Genomic DNA, 17,015 nt, shown 5'->3' with positions numbered 1-17,015 from the left:
AGTTTATTCTCAACAGAGCAGCCAGTGTGAATTTTAAGAATTAAGTACGAAGATGCCACCTCTCTGCTCAAGGTTCTCCAATGATATCCCATCTTACTTAGAGCCAAAGCCAAACTTCTGCCGGGAAGAGGCTGTGTGTAATTTGTCATCTGCCCCCACTATGCTACTGTGCTCACTCATGTCTTCCTCGAGTTGTTATCACTCTGCTCCAACCAATCCCCTTATTGTTCCTCAGATACTCCAGGCATGCCCAGCCTTTCCCCTTGTTCTCTCCTTTCTGCTTGAACACACGTCTCATGGTTACCTGCATGACTCACTCCCTCCTTCAAACCCTTCTCAGATGTCCCCTCATCAGCGAGGCCCTCCCTAACCACCTATTGACAAGGATAATCTCCACTCCTGCCCTCTGCGTTCTCTGTTCTCTTGCTGCTTTATTTTTCTCCATTATACTTAGCACAATCTCACATACTGTTGAGCTCATGTACTTGTTCACTTTCCGCCGTCCTCCACTAGAATGTAACTCCATGGGACAGAGGGGTTTCTTGGTCTGTTCTGTTCACTGCTATGTTACCAGTCCCTAGGACGGAGTTGGACGCATAATTGGCATCCGACTAAATGTAAAATTTAGTGCTAAATAAAATTTTATTTGGACACTTTAAATTTAGGGAAACATAGAAAAAAAAAAAAAGATTTTTTCAAGTAGTACTGGGCAAATGCCTAAGAAGTCAAATTAGTGACTCTTATTTCTTCTCTGGTGGCTCAGACGGTAAAGAACCCGCTGCAGTGCGGGAGGCCTGAGTTTGATCCCTAGGTTGGGAAGATCCCCTGGAGGAGGGCATGGCAACCCACTCCAGTATTCTTGCCTGGAGAATCCCACGGACAAAGGAGCCTGGTGGGTCACAGTCCATGGGGTCGCAAAGAGTCAGACATGACTGAATGATTAAGCACAGCACAGTTCTCTTCTAGATGATTAAGCATCACTGACAAGTAGGCATGAGGTGGGCTGTGTTCCTTGATGAATCCAAGTCACTGCCCAAAGAATTAAACCCTCACAAATAACCCAACTTCCCACTTTTGAATTTAAACGGATGATTAACAAAAAAGCAGTTGATGTGGGGGAAAGCATGCATTAAGAAAGTATACTTACTGGAAAGATGTTTCTTCTACAAAAGAATAAGTAAATATCATTAATGTAAGAATAGGGTATGATACAAATTCATATAAAAATGAGTTTGGAATTAATTCCTTGTTTTCAATTTTGATTCTCACTTGCTGACATTTATACCTTCTAAATGGAGGGTAGGCAAACTTTTTCTGCAAAGGCCCACAAGGTAAATATTTTAGGCTTTGTAGGCAAAGAGGTAAAATCAAGGATATTAAGCAGGTACTAACATAACAAAAGAGAAAACAAATTTCCAAAAATTTTTATCAATGAATTAAGAAGTCATAATATAACTGAATCACTTAGCTGTATACCTGAAACTAATGTAACATTGTTAATCAACTGTACTCCAATATAAGATGAAAAGTAAAAAAAAAAAAAAAAAAAAGGCATGTGCATTTTTTTTTGCCAAGCACTTACAGACTTTTTTTCAAGTAACTTTCAATAAACCCACTGAAATAAAAAAATAATAATCAAAATCTAGTAATACAGGTCTACTAATTAGAAGCATGGAATTATTTTGGGGGATATTTTTCTTAATTGATGTTCAACAGTAGTTCCCTGTTATCAGATAGATTGTAAAGTTTATTTGCAAAAAGTATTCTTAGCTTGTGGCCCATAGAAAAATCAAGTGGCAGACCAGATCTGGTCCATGAGTCACAGTTTGCCAACCCCTTCTGAAATGCAAGTTCAAGAAAACAACTCTCCTAGAGAGGTTTTCTGCTAGATGAAAATGAGGGTAACATTCCTAGCTAATGAATTAATAATATTCATATAAAATCTTCAAGTCATTCATTATTCTAAGAAAAACTGTTTACCAAATCTTTAATAAAAACACTCGGACAGACATTCTTTGCAGGTAGAGGTAAGAGATGACAAGAATTTTAATGAGCAATCTAATCTGTCTGTACTTCCATGGTTGACCAGCAGGGGGACCAGCAGCCAGATTACATTACACTGAACTGGACTGAAACACCACACAAAAGAACAGCTACTTATTAACTCACAGAGCAGTTATTTTTAATAATAGGGACTATCCTTGAAACCACATTTATGAAAACATTTTACAATACATATTTATAGGTATCATTAGAAACTCCCTTTAAATTTAAGTTTTATTTTGGTATAAAAAAATGTTTAAACCTATTTTCCAAAAGTAGTGTTCACCATAAAATGGCTAGGAGTAAAGAAAGAAATTAAGAGAATAAAGCACTTAAAAATCTCATCCATTTACCTCAAACTTACTGTATCACCAAATAGGAGCTCCAAGAGACCTAAACCCGAAGAAATCAAAACCTCAGAAGCAACTATAATACTATAGGTTTCTAGTTTTTACTGAACAATTCTCTTCTAAATACATTTGTGCTAAACGTGACATTTAACATTCCGTGGTTCTACACTGATAGAACATTTCACAGATTTATTCCAATGAAATTTTTATCATAAAACTAGAAATTAATTTACATCTTAAGAAGCACAATTCCTAACTTAAAAGGATCTTAAATAGATGAACATGTGCTATCAACGCCCACCCCCGCTGCATCTCTTGGTGTCGCTGCCCTATGCCACTCCAGGGAGCCTCTCATGGATTCTGTGGTGTTTCCTGAAATGTTGCAAAGAGACAGCTCTATCTTTTCCTCCCTATGTTTGCCAGGATGCTTCATGACTCACCTGAGTGTCATCTTGAACATTTCCTACTGCAGGAAAGTTAACCAAAAATGTTCTCCAGAGTTTGTTAGAACCTCTTAGAAGAATCAGTGTATCAAAGAAAACTTAATACCCGCAGAAGTTTTCTAGCAAAGAGGGAAATTTACTTACTTGAAAAGTAGCCTTTCCGCTGAGCGTAGCACACGCCAAGGCCACAGACGGAAATCACTAAGGCCACAATGACCACAGCTGCTATGATGCCACTTATGTTGAGATCATCTGGAATGCAAAAGAATCCACGCATGAACTAGTGTCAAAAAGATGGGACAGATGTAGTCATTCAGTTGCAAAAGCTCAAAAAGCTCCCCTTTGTAGACACACCATAAACAACAGATAGTTTCATGCTCTTTAAGTCTGGTCAACTAACTCACAGGACACGGTTCAAAATTGGCTGGAAACATTAATAGAGATAAGTTTTATAAGAACCTTTTATATCTGGAAAAGTTCTATGATCCAGAAATAAAATACAAATATATGGCATTCTCCAGCAGGCATTTGGAGACACAATAATCCATATGATTAAATATCAGGTTACAAGTGAACTTTAAAGTTCAGTGAGTTCAAGTATTCTCAACACTACCCACCTTATGCCTGACTAAATAGAAAATGTAGTAACACGTATGAAAATAGTGTGTTCTTTCTTTAAAAAAAAAAAAAGCCATGATAAAAGGAGGGGATCATTATTTGGGTGGAGCGGAAAGGAACCACATGCTCTGTGTGAAGTAGCTTCTTCTGGGGCTGTACAGTGAAGCGGCCTAGGAGTAACCAGCAAACCTGCGATTCACTTTCTTCTACACTTTACAAAGCACTGACTTAGAGCAGTCAACAGATCTGGTTTTGGTGACAAGTTCTTGGTGAGAATTCAAAAAAGAAAACTGGAAATCAGACTTCATGAATTATGTATTTCCAAAGATGTGAATTCCAAATCAAGAGTGTGAAACATCTAGGATTAAGGGATGAGCCTTAAACAAAGTAATTCTGACGTCTGAATCAGCTTATACCAGAAAGTGTAGGTATGTGGGAACCATGCTCAAATTAAAGTGATGCTTCCAGGACTGCAAGGAGATCCAACCAGTCCATCCTAAAGGAGATCAGTCCTGAATGTTCATTGTAAGGATGATGCTGAAGCTGAAACTTCAAATTTTGGCCACCTGATGCAAAGAACTGACTCACTGGAAAAGACCCTGATGCTGGGAAAGATTGAAGGCAGGAAGGGAAGGGGACGACAGAGGATGAGACAGTTGGACCGACTTGATGGACACGAGTTTGAGTAAGTTCCGGGAGTTGGTGATGGACAGGGAAGCCTGGTGTGCTGCGATTCATGGGGTCGCAAAGAGTCAAAACTGAACTGAACTGAACTAGGAAAACACAAAATTCTAAATTTTATGTATTTATTTACTGCATGCTAGGAAAAAACCAACTAGTATGCAAAACTATGACTTCATAGATAATATTTCTTAAAATGAGGCTAAATTAGATATTGACATTAAATACGAGCATTTAAAGAAAAGAAAAAGGATGGATTTTTCTAATAACTCTAAAGCAGCACTGAGAGGGATATTTTCTGATAATTTAAGCAAATGCTCATGTCTGACTATAAACGTTTAACTTGTGAGTCAGTTAGGTGGATAGTATGTATACCTGAAATTCAAAAAGAACTGAAATTCAAACTTGTAGAAATTAAGAGTATACTCCTGAATATCTTTACTTTAGGATATCCTGAAGTCTAATAAGAATATGGTTTCTTTAAAAAAAAAAAAATGATGCTAAGAGTTAACTATACATAGACAGTATGAATTACTGCCTACACATCTGCATACCTCAAAAGCACTGAATAAATGAACTTCTGACCCCACAAAGCTGAAGACAAGTTCCTGAATCAGGGGGAGCCCTCAGTACTCTGCTTTAGGATGCAGCCCCCCGGAGTGACCTTTAACCCTGCGGGTGCCATCTCCAGCTCATCCCTCTCTACTGCACAACTGTTTTCAAACCAATGACTTTCATACAAGAAAGAATTAAAACATTTTATTACAAATAAGACTGAAAAAAATTATCATGCTCACTCTGAAACCCATGTAGTCTGAAAAGATTCTTGAATCTGAATTTAACTGGACTTTAAGAAGCTTATTTTATGTAATTTATATGAGTTATATTTTACAGCAAACTAGATCCATAACTATATTCAACATGTCTTGGGAGTTCCCGGCTGGCCTAGTGGTTAGGACTTGGCATTTTCATTGCTGTGTCCCAGGTTCAGTCTCTGGTTGGGGAACTGAGATCCTGCAAGCCACACAGCACAGTTGAAAGACCCCCAAAAACAACAAAAAAAGTCTCTTTAGTCTGCAATAAGTACAAACATAGTATTTTGGGGGACTGAAAAAATTAACAATTAAAATAGCCAATAATTAACAGTGCTCATAATACATCAATGCCATCCTAACACCTTTGAATATTATTTTAATCTTCATACCAACCTTATGAGGACAGTATTTCACTATCTCCATTTTGGGGAGACTGAGGCACAGAGGTTAATTAACTTGTTCAAGAGCATGCAGTTCATAAGTGGCAAAGCTGGAATTCAAATCCCTATTCTCTATCCTTGACCCCAAGCACTTAACAAGACTCTGAGCTTTCGTTTGAAAGAGGATTGCTCAGCTGAGCATATTATTTCAATAATTATTCAAAAATCTGTAAAATATAATGATAAATATCCTTGGCTTGTTTGGAGGTGGATTAAAACAGCATCTTTGCTTTTTTGTGACATTATGTCAAGCTGACTTTAAACATTCCCTCTGGTTTATCCTTCACATGGCTTAGCCCTTAACCTATCTCTTGCTCTCTCCACCCTTAAATAACTGCACATTCTAACTGCAAACCCTTTGTTCCTCCCAATATTTCGTGCTTACCTACTTGCATTCGTTTCCCAGGGCACCTGCGATGTCCAACAGAATTACGGGCTTCGCAGGAATATTCTCCACTGTCCAGTTTTGAAACAGTATTAAATTGCTATTTGTGGAAGAAAAAAATATATCTTTAAGCAATAACTCTATCAGTAGACTCCTAAAAGAACCTCATGTAATATACGTGCCCAGAAATAGCCAGGGTTCTGACCTCTTTGAGGCCTTCCTCTCTCTTCTCTACTCCCTGCAGCATCCCTCCTCTTTCTGCATCCTTCAACAGGGTGGGACAGAAAGCTTTCTCCTGTGCACTCACTTTACGGAATCATCAGTCCCCAAAACCAGACTCCTTTAATGATGTTCACCATGAACTCAAAGCCAAGGTTTATGTGCAAACAACAAGTTAGACTGAAGCCAAAAGTGATCTCCCAGCACACGATAACTCGATTCAAAGGAAGCTGCTGTCATCCACACGCTGGAGTCTTTGGCTCATTTCTCAGGAAATAGCCCATCGTGGCTCTGCCCTGCTGCACCCCTTTGACATCACGGATACTTCAAGGGTTGGGGCTGAGGAAAGCAAATCTATATCATTTCAGACTCGCCTTGGGGCTTTTCATCACCTGCTCTGAGAAAAAATAAATTTGCAAAGTAAATATAGCCAAGTGTGACAGCAGGTTTGCGGCCGAGTTTCTTAGTGTAAAATCACTTGGACCTGCTGACTAAGGCTGCCAACTCTGAAAGGGCCAGGGTGTCCTCCCTTACTGAGCAAGCACACCCACTGATACGCTGATCCTTCAGTCTCTTTACTAATCTTCTGATTAGTCACCAGAAGATCTAGTTTTTAAATGTTACTGTGCACTGCAGACTCAAGGGAGGAAAATAAACATTATACTCTCCTCTTAAAATTCATTAAAATTTTTATTACCATGCCTTCAAAACTTTCTCACAATGATTGTGGCAGTGATCCTGCATGGCTAAAAACGCAGCATTTTTAAACTGACACACTACTTTGAATGAAAAAAAAAGCTTCAGATTTAATGATCTTCTTTAACTCCCACTTCAACCCTAAAAAGTCAGAGACAAGGCAGTAAAATATCTTTATTTGTAAATGTCATTAACTTGAAAGAGCTTTTTAAAAAAATAGGTTTCCATCAATATTCCTTAGAAAAGCTTTTTGATCCATCAATCTGGACTAAAGCTAAAGTATTAGACAGTCAAGTCACAGAGGTTTTGATGAGTGAGTCATGGCAGAGTTTAATGACAGACATCCTATCACAGGCTGGCAATAGGCACAGTTCTCACACGGCTGGCACCGAGGTCAGGACATCCCCAAGTGTGATGTTTTTTAAAAGTTTTTATTATAGTACAGGTGGTTTACAATGTTGTGCTAGCCTCTGGTGTTCAATTATACATACATATAAATCTCTATCCTTTTTTAGAATCTTTTCCCTCATAGTTGATTAGAAGATGTTGAACACAGTTCCCTGTGCTGTATAGTAGGACCTCGTTGTTTATCTATTTTATGTATAGTAGCTTTGTATCTGCTGACCCCAAACTCCTAATTTATCCTTCCCTTCCCCTTTTGGCAACCATAAGTTCCCTTTCGATCTCTGTGAGTCTGTTTCTGTTTTGTAAATAAGTTCATTTGTATTATGTTTTAGATTCCACATATGATGGAATAAATGATGTCATATGATATTTGTCTTTGATTTATTTCACTTAGTATGATAATCTCTATGTTCATCCATGTTGTTGCAAATGGCATTATTTCACACACACACGTATATACACACATTACATCTACTTTACCCATTCATCTGTTGATGGAGATTTTGGTTGCTTCTACATTTTGATTACTGTAAACAGTGCTTTATAAACATTGAGGGGCATGTGTCTTTTCAAATTAGTTTTCTCCGGAAAACTATACGCCCCATGACATTGCTGGGTCTTATGGTAGCTCTATTTTTAGTTTTTTAAGGAATCTCCATACTGTTTTCCATAGTGAGGGAACCAATTTACATTTCCACCAATGGTGTAGGAGAATTCCCTTTCCCGAGAGAGTTTTCGTGCATTTCCCTGATATTATAAATACGAGACAGCACTTAGTACCTTTCCAGGCCTGATCCATCATCATGACCGCATCTCGGCGTGCCTCAGGCCCTGGGTGCCAAGCCTCGTGTGCCCAGCTCCCCAGTTCTCTCCTCTCATCCCCTAAGGCAGCGTTTTCCCTCACTTCTCTGCATGAGTGGCTCTGTCCTTCCTGCTCCCCTTTCCTCTCTCTACTTAATAAGCAACGGTATCAGCCCTCTACTCACATTAGTTTAGTTCTAATAATTTTCTCCCCAAATGCAAGACAGTTACTAGGCCAATGCTTAAAATGGCCTTACCAGAGTTCCAGATTTTGGATTCATTGTGTATGAGCTGTTGGTGATCTGGGAGCCCAGTTTTGGATTCTCTAGCAAAGGGACGCCGTTCTTAAACCACGTGTATTCAGGAGCTGGGTTGCCTTCTTTGTCCTGACATCGCAGCTCTACCACAGTTCCACGCAGAGCAGAACTGGGTACTTCACATGATGGAACTGCCGGAGCCACTGAAGGTTGGAAATCAAACAGCATTGGTTATTTACAAGCTGAACAAGTATACTAACAACCCAGCAAAGATGGACTTACTGGACATCTGTGATAGAGACTGGCTATTATTCAAGAGACCCACTCCCTTTCTTCACTAGCACACAGCCAGGGCACACTTGCCAGACCCCTTGCAGCCAGATGGGGTCACATGCATGAGTTCTAGCCAATGGAATACATGCTATTCCCAGTCTTGACCTAGAAAAACTTCCTGTATGATTCTCCATTCCTTCCTTCCTTCTAAAACTGAGCAGGACCCTATGATCCTTGCCTCCGCCCCCATCCCCCCTCCCCATGTCCTCTGCCTGCACTTTTATTTTAATTGAAGGATAATTGCTCTACAATATTGGTTTGATTTTTGCCACACATCAACATTGGGGCTTCCCTGGTAGCACTAGTGGTGAAGAACTCGTCTGCCAATGCAGGAGAAGTTAGAGACACTGGTTCCATCTCTGAGTCGGGAAGATCCCCTGGAGGAGGACAAGGCAATGCACTCCAGTATTCTTGCCTGGAGAATCCCCTGGACAGAGAAGCCTGGTGGGCTACAGTCCATGGGGTCACAAACAGTTGGACATGACTGAAGTGACTTAGCACGCATGCATACATCAACATGAAATAGCCGTAAGTATACATATGTCCCCTCCCTCTAGGTTGTCACAGAGCCCCAGTTTGAGTTACCTGAATCATATACTCTGCCTGCCTTTTGTCTGTGGAAAAAATTTAGTCAAAGAGTAAGTTTAATCAGAGAAGTGAGAAAATGCAGAAACAGAGGAAAACAGTCAAAAGAGACCAGATAATAATAGGTTAGTCATTAAGCATAGTCGAGGACCTTCACTTCCTTCTGAGTGGCTATAGATAATATTCTGAGCCATATCCTGTCTTATAGATACGGAAATCCCAGATGGAGAAGCTAACTCATGATGCCCAGACTGTAGCTGCCATAATTCTCAGAACTGGCCTCAAAGAAATGGAAACAAACTATCCTGGAACTGAAGATTGTACCTGAAACTATCAAGATGTTGCTGATCAGACCACCAATGACCAATCTCAAGATGACCTCAGAGCTGAATGTGCTGTTTCTGCACGTAACACCCCCCTCTGTCTATAAAAGCTCTTACCCCTTGATTGTCGGGGGGTGAGGGCAGTTGGGCTGTGGACAGGGCCGTCCCCTGCCTCCATCCCCAGCATTGCCAGTATCCAAAATAAAGCACACTTTCCTTTCCACCAGGGCTTCCCTCGTGACTCAGCTGGTAAAGAATCCACCTGCAATGCAGGAGACCTGAGTTCGATCCCTGGGTCGGGAAGATCCCCTGGAGAAGGGAAAGGCTACCCATTCCAGTATTTTGGCCTGGAGAATTCCATGGACTGTAAAATCCATGGAGTTGCAAAAAGTCAGACATGACTGAGCAACTTTCACTTCACTTCACTTCCTTCCCACCAACCTGACCTCTTGAATGGCTTTTGAGGGGTGAGCAGTGGGACCTGGGTTTGGTAATACTCCTACCCCTCCCACTACCAGCTAGGTGTCAATACCCATGGTGACCTCAAAAAGCTATGTATTGAGGATGTTAGTCGCGCATTAGCTTGGATCTCCACTGATTTGGAATCTCCCTGCAATGTGGGAAACGTGGGTTCCATCCTTGACTTTGGGAAGATCCCCTGGAGAAGGGAATGGCAACCCACTCCAGTATTCTTGCCTGAAGAATTCCATGGACATAGTAGCTTGGCAGGATATAGTCCATGGAGTCACAAAGACTATTATTATCTATTATTTATCTATTATCTATCTATATTATCTATTATATATCTATTATCTATTACTACTATTATTATCTCTGTCCCCAACCATTTAGACTTGACTTACACGAGGAAGAAACTTCTATTACATAAGCCACTCACTGAGAGTTCAAGGCTTACCTGTTACAATAGGAAGCACAACATTAGCTACTACAATTCTTTTTTAGATAACAAACTCTACTTTTCCCCTCACCAATGGTTTTAATGTATTCTTATCAACTATATTCAAAGTGAAAGCTGACAACATTTTCAGGGCCAGTACTCAAACAAAAATACTTTTCAGGCCAAGAAAGAAAATACCTGTGTTAGTGTTATTCTAGGGTTCTATTCTATTCCTGGATTTAAGGAAAGTCTGATTTAAAGTCAAGTCAAATTTGTAAAGTAAACCAGACTTTCCTTAAATCCAGGAAAATCCAGAACTGTCTGTGTAGGCAGAATTCTAACATGGTCCCCCAAGTTCCCAGGGCCTGGTGTGTATACACTTTCTCTCAGTTATTCAATCAAACATACATGTAAATCCTACTCTGTAGGGGTCTTAGAGTTGAAATTAAGGTTGCAAATATGTCTTTAAGGGAAGAGAGATTGTACAGATGGTTTTGCCCTAATCACATGACCTCTTAATTTTTTTAATTAGTTTTTATTGGGGCGTAGTTGCTTTACAGTATCGTGTTAGTTTCTACTGTATAGCAAAGTGAATCAGCCATCAGTTGAGTTCAGTTGCTCAGTCATGTCCGACTCTTTGCGACCCCGTGGACTGCAGCACCCCAGGCTTCCCTGTCCTTCACTACCTCATGGAGTTGCTCAAACTCATGTCCATTGAGTGAGCGATGCCATCCAACCGTCTCATCCTCTGTAGCCACCTTCTCCTGTCCTCAATTTGCCAAGCATCAGGCTCTTTTCCAATGAGTCGGTTCTTAAATCAGCTAAGTATGTACATATATACCCTCTTTTCTGGATCTCCTTCCCATTTAGGTCACGACAGACATTGAGTAGAGTTCCCTGAGCTACGTGGTAGGTTCTCGTTAGTCATTTTCAATTTCTTTCTTTTTCAGTTGTGCTGTTGCAGCATGTGGGATCTTGGTTCCCCAATCAGGGACTGAACCCTTGCTCCCTGGGGTGGAAGTGCAGCATCTTAACCACTGGACCACCAGGGAAGTCCCACATGATCTCTTTAAAAAAGTAGTTTTCTCGGTTAGTCACAGAAAGGAAATTCAGACATTCAAAACACAAGAAGGAGTCAATGCTTTTGTTGGGCTGTAGATGGACAGGGCCACGTGGCAAGGAATGTAGTGGCTGTAGAATTGGGTGTGGCCCCAGCTGACGGCCAGCATGGACTGGAGACTTCAGACCTACAACCACGTGTTCACCAATCTGGTGCTTTAATCTCTCAGTCGTGTTTGACTCTTTGCAACCCCACGGACTGTAACCATCCAGACTCCTCTGTCCATGGGATTTTCCAGACAAGAATACTGGAGCGGGTTGCCATTTCCTTCTCCAGGGGATCTTCCCCACCCAGGGATTGAACCTGGGTCTCCTGCATTGCGGGCGGGTTCTCTACCAACTGAGCTACCAGGGAAGCCCAATCATAAGGAAGTGAAATCTGCCAAGGACGTGAAATCTTTGCCACTGAGCTACCAGGGAAGCCCAATCATAAGGAAGTGAACCTGCCAATTTCACTGCCATAAGGAAGTGAAATCAGCATCAACAAGGTTGGCCGCAGAATTTTCTCCAGAACCTCCAGCCAAGAATTGAGCCCAGCTGACTCCTTGATCTCAGCCTCGTGATAAGACACCCGCTTCTGATCTACAGAACCATGAGCTAATAAATATGTGTTTTTTCTTAATGTTTTTATTTACTTATTTGGCTGAGCTGAGTCTTAGTTGTAGCATGTGGGATCTTCAATCTTCATTACGGCATGTAAACTCTTAATTGTGGCATGTGGGATCTAGTTCCCTGACTAGGGACCCCTGCATTGGAAGCTTGGAGTCTTAGTGACTGGAACACCAGGGGAGTCCCAAATGGGTGCTATTTTAAACTGCTACGTTTGTAATCATTTATTATGTAGCAACAGAAGACTAATCCACCAGCTGAATCTCCTGCAAGATTTTCTGAATTAAATTTCTTCTGTTAACAGTACATCATTTGTATTTTAGAAAAAAGCCTACATATAATAGAAAAAGGAAGAGGATTTACTTTATTCTCTTTGCTTGACAGTTTATAGTAACATCTATGGAGAAGAATGGATCAGTTCCTCCACCAGTGATCATCATGGGCAGTTACTGTCTATCAGCGTATCTCAGAGTAACTAATTGCACTGGCTTTGCATTTAACCTGATCAGGATTCAAATACTGGTCCAGACACTAGCTGTGCAGTCCTGGAAAAATCACTTAACATCTATATATTCATCCATAAAAATCAGGTTGTCAGTGAATATTAAGTAAAATCACACATTTGAAAGAGCCTAATGCATACTAGCTGCACAATAAATGCTAATTTCTTTTCTTAACAGAATAACTTCTATACTTCCCCAGCCTATAGTTTCTAAAAAGTTTATTTTATTGAAGTATAGTTGATTTACAATGTTGTGTTAATTTCTGCTTGCAGCAAAGTGATTCAGATACATATATATATATATATATATATATATATATATATAAAATCACTGTTTTTCATATTCTTTTCCAATATGGTTTATCACAGAAGACTGAATATAGCTCCCTGAGCTATAGATTAGGACCTTGTTAATTGTTCATTCAATATGTGATAGTTTGCATCTGCTAATTCCAATACTTTTTTGTTTTATTGCTTTTTTATCATCTCATTTGAGACCATATAATAAGAGAATCACTACATGTGCTGAAAGTGAATGAAAAATAAACTCTTGAGGAAAATGCTTCTATGTACAGTGTAGGATCCCCTGGAGAAGGAAATGGCAACCTGCTCCAGTCTTCTTGCCTGAAAAATCCCATGGACAGAGGAGCCTGGTGGGCTACAGTTCATGGGGTTGCAAAGAGTCAGACACGACTGATTATGCATGCACACAGGGTAGGATCATTAAGATTTACCTCAATCTTCACTGGAAAGAGACTTTGGCATAATGAATCAGTAATAGTACAAGGTCAGCAGCCAGTGAAGTGGAGAGGCTGCTACAGGGAAGGTGGTGCTGGAGGTCCACCTTCATAACTCTACTCTCCGGGGCCCCGAGTTGCCTCACTGCTCTGGAGCTGGGTGAGGGGATGAGGGTGGGAACGGTAACCCCAGGTCACTGAGTCACCCTTGGGTAGGTCATTGAGTCCAGCAGGTAGACACACACACAAGCACATCACCTAATACTTCTAGAGTGACCGTATCCTCCTCCAGGTTTTGACCTTGTTCCGATGGTGCACTAACTTCACAGCGATATTTCCCGGCATCATTTCTTGTAACATTTTTGATCCGTATGCTGAAATCTATCATCTCAGCTCGATCTTTAAAATCACCTTTTAGAAAAAGAAGACAATGGTGTTAACAATGAGGTGATAACTTTCTACATACTACCTTCTTCTAATCACTTTGTTCAGTAACCACTGCATTTATTTTCCTATTAACAAACTCAATGAAAAGATGTAAAAATTGTTTATGAGTGCTGCTATTTCAAATTTCTTTCTTTTTTTTTTTTTAGAATCTCAGACTGTTCACAAAAGAACACTCAGTGCCGGGAGCCATTATGGGAAGTCCCACCCGTGACGAGGTCATGAAGAAAATACCGGGCAGGCAAGGCCGTCCGGGACCCCATCCATGACGAGGTCATGAGGAAAAAACCTGACAGGCAAGGCCGCCTAGGATAAAGGACCCTCCAGGTTGGCCTCGGCCTCTACCCTTTTCTGCTGTTGTTCTTGTTCGCCCTGCTGCGGATTCTTGTGTTGCCTGCCGAGAGCTCTCCTGCTCCTCTTTCACTGAATAAAGAACAACTTAAAACCCTAATTAATAAATCTCCTAGACGCTGGTACCCCATGAAGGGGCCAGGGATGAAGGAAATGCTTCAATTCAAACCCTTTCGCTGGCATTCTGGCTTGTTTGATAAATGTGTGCTCTCATTGCAAAAAATGCTTATGATTGTTCTAAACATCCTAAGCATAGTATGCTAACGAAAGAAACTATTAATCATAGGCCCCTTCGCGGGGTGCGAAAAGCTCCACAAATATTATAGCCACATATACGCCTAATAGAAAGTGCTTTAGATAGAGACTAGCTGGCAACTTCTTGCAGGTAATTAACTTTTGGACTAAGAGCCTGTTTTGTGCTATATCTTTTGCATTTCTGTTCTGTAAAAATGTAATCCCATCCAGTTCCCATGGAGATGACACCTAATAGAAAGAAAATAGATTAACCACAAAAAAAGACAGGGTCGGCTACTGAAGTTGCTTAAAGTTGCACCAGGTGAAGCCATAAATTTTCAACAGGCCTGAAGGCCAAAGGATATTATACATAGAGATTAACCATAAAAAAGGCCCTAATAGCCACAGAGCCCTTTGGAGGGTGAGGAAGCCCTATTAGAGAACACAAAAAATATTGTTTTAAAAGTGGTTATTAGATCAACGTTTGATTGATGTTAATGTGCTGAGGTTGTGCAGTGGAAACTATTGTTAATATAGTTGGAGATCTAGAAAAATAAGAGTTTAGCCCTAGTGTAAAAACAATAAGATAATTGCTAATTTTAACCAGGAGTGCTAAACAGGGGCTCCCTCACCAGAGCCACAGTCTTTGTGTGTTAAACTTTTTAGATAAATTTAGCTGAGAATTTCTGCAAAAAGACTGACTTTTATGTCAACAGGATTGTATTTCTATTATGTTGCGACTTGCTGTACCATGAGACTGCCACTTTTCTGTTTTCTGCTAACGTCAAGGCCAGAAGATGTACCAAAAAATCTATGGGAAAAGACTCTCATAAACAAAAAATATACAGAGCACACCTGGTTTCGTGAAGGACAAGCTGATATAATGTTAAACTAAGTCTGTATGCTTATCTCCCCTTAGAAATGTACCAACTTAGGGTATAAAGGCTACGGTGAAAAATAAAACACTGCCAGACTTTGCTGCACATCCCGGTCTGGTCTCTCTCTCTCTCTCTCTCTCTCTCTCTCTCCCCCTCATAGACTTGGCCCTATCAAGGCTGGTCTCACGTGTCTTTTTCTTGCCGACGTCGTTCATCCTGAGGGTTCCCCTGGATCCTGCTGGGACTGGACCCCGGCAACTCAGTTCTAACCACTGGATTATTCTGAACTAAATCCCAGCATCGTTGCATTGTATCTATCATTATCAACACTTTAACTTAAAAGCTCACTATATATTCAACAAGATCAGGGAGTATAAAGAAATGTATAACAAAAAATTTTATAAAGAAAACCCTGGATAAAGGTGGTTATATTTACCTTCGCCTAAGAGCCAACCCCCTAAGCTTCTCAGTGATGACCTAGATTTCTGGATCACCCGGAAATAGGGTAAAATTATTACAACTGAGCAGCGACCCTCCATCCCAACCCCACACCATCTTTTCTTCCTTTCTGTCAAGAATTTAATCTATTAGACCAGCAAAAATAACTGTTTCTTACATCCTCTAGGAGAGAGCTGAAAAATGAGCAGTCCAGGGCCTCCATGGAGTCCACCCACTTCTATTCTCTGTCCTGTTTTTGCTGTTGTGTGTTGGGTCTTGATCTCTGCTGATTTCACATCACACTTGGAGAAGGAAATAGCAACCCACTCCAGTACTCTTGCCTGGAAAGTCCCATGGACAGAGGAGCCTCGTAGGCTACAGTCCATGGGGTCCCAAAGAGTCGGACACGACTGAGTGACTTCACTCTCACTCTGCTGGTTTCACACCACGCTTACAGAAACGCATTCTCAGTCACTAGCTGTGTCCTGCTCTCATTGATGAATGAAAGGATCTGGGGTACACGGCGCTCTCTTTCTCTCACCTCACCGAGTTCCCAGCTTCTTACCTTGAAGAGCCTGCTGATAGTAGACGAAGGAAACACTGCGCCCCAACTTCTTCCATTCCAATCTGGAGGAGACGGTCTTCTTTGGGTATTTACAGGCTAAGATAGCCTCTAGAAGCAACAACAAAAAATGTTTGTTTTCTAACTGTCCTTCTGAGATTATATTTTACTTAATTAATAGACTTTAAACAGCCTTATTCTTTTATCCATTCATTCATTCATTTATTCATAAATTTCCTCATCAGGTACCATGTTGGCTTAATTTAAAGACAAATTGAAAGCTCTGTAAGTCTTTAACAAAATAATTTTGTGTCACTAGGCTGCTTTGCCTACTTTTTCTTGAGACGCAGTTCCCATCTGTAAAATAAGACAGTACCTCATAGAGTTGTTGAGTCTTCATATACAAATGGGGTTCCAGGGTGGTTCACACAGTAAAGAATCTTCCTGCAATGCAGGAGGCCCGGGTTCGATCCCTGAGTTTTGGAAGATCCCCCAGAGAAGGGAAAGGCTACCCACTCCAGTATTCTTGCCTGGACAATTCCATGGATAGAGGAGTCTCATGGGCTACAGTTCACCGGGTCTCAAAGAGTCAGACAACTGAGCAACAGGTTTTCACTAATACAATAATAGATGCAAGGCACACATGCCTGGACGGAGTAAGTCCTTTACAAAAAGTTGCTATGATTAATTAACGTTTTCTCCCCCATCTCAGTCTTCAACGAGTTTAGAGCCTGGAAGAAGAGGCAAATAAGATAGTGGAGTTTCAGTGATGAGTGCCAGGATGGAGGTCAGTGGTGGATGCCTCACACCTACTGCCTGGAAAAGACACACCTAGCCCAGCCCAGGTCA

At 40.8% G+C, this 17,015-nt stretch overlaps 1 protein-coding gene across 2 annotated transcripts in view; it reads right to left on the bottom strand.

The window, feature by feature from the left end:
* JAM2 (junctional adhesion molecule 2) overlaps window positions 1-17,015 on the bottom strand; it is an 84,156-nt gene that overhangs the window by 12,791 nt on the left and 54,350 nt on the right. The window contains exons 3-8 of one of the 2 annotated variants that reach the window (XM_065913462.1): window positions 16,170-16,277; window positions 13,518-13,670; window positions 8,154-8,356; window positions 5,776-5,875; window positions 2,981-3,088; window positions 1,148-1,163 (exon numbers count right to left, since the gene is read on the bottom strand). In XM_065913462.1, the coding sequence (XP_065769534.1) occupies window positions 1,148-1,163; window positions 2,981-3,088; window positions 5,776-5,875; window positions 8,154-8,356; window positions 13,518-13,670; window positions 16,170-16,277 (688 nt within the window). The remainder of the gene's footprint in view (window positions 1-1,147; window positions 1,164-2,980; window positions 3,089-5,775; window positions 5,876-8,153; window positions 8,357-13,517; window positions 13,671-16,169; window positions 16,278-17,015) is intronic. The other variant, XM_065913463.1, reaches the window with a different exon arrangement.

Source organism: Muntiacus reevesi, chromosome 21, assembly GCF_963930625.1.
Source record: "Muntiacus reevesi chromosome 21, mMunRee1.1, whole genome shotgun sequence".
NCBI lineage: Eukaryota > Metazoa > Chordata > Mammalia > Artiodactyla > Cervidae > Muntiacus > Muntiacus reevesi.
The sequence above is the reverse complement of the archived record's forward strand: the minus strand, read 5'-3'. Positions and strand labels throughout refer to the sequence as shown.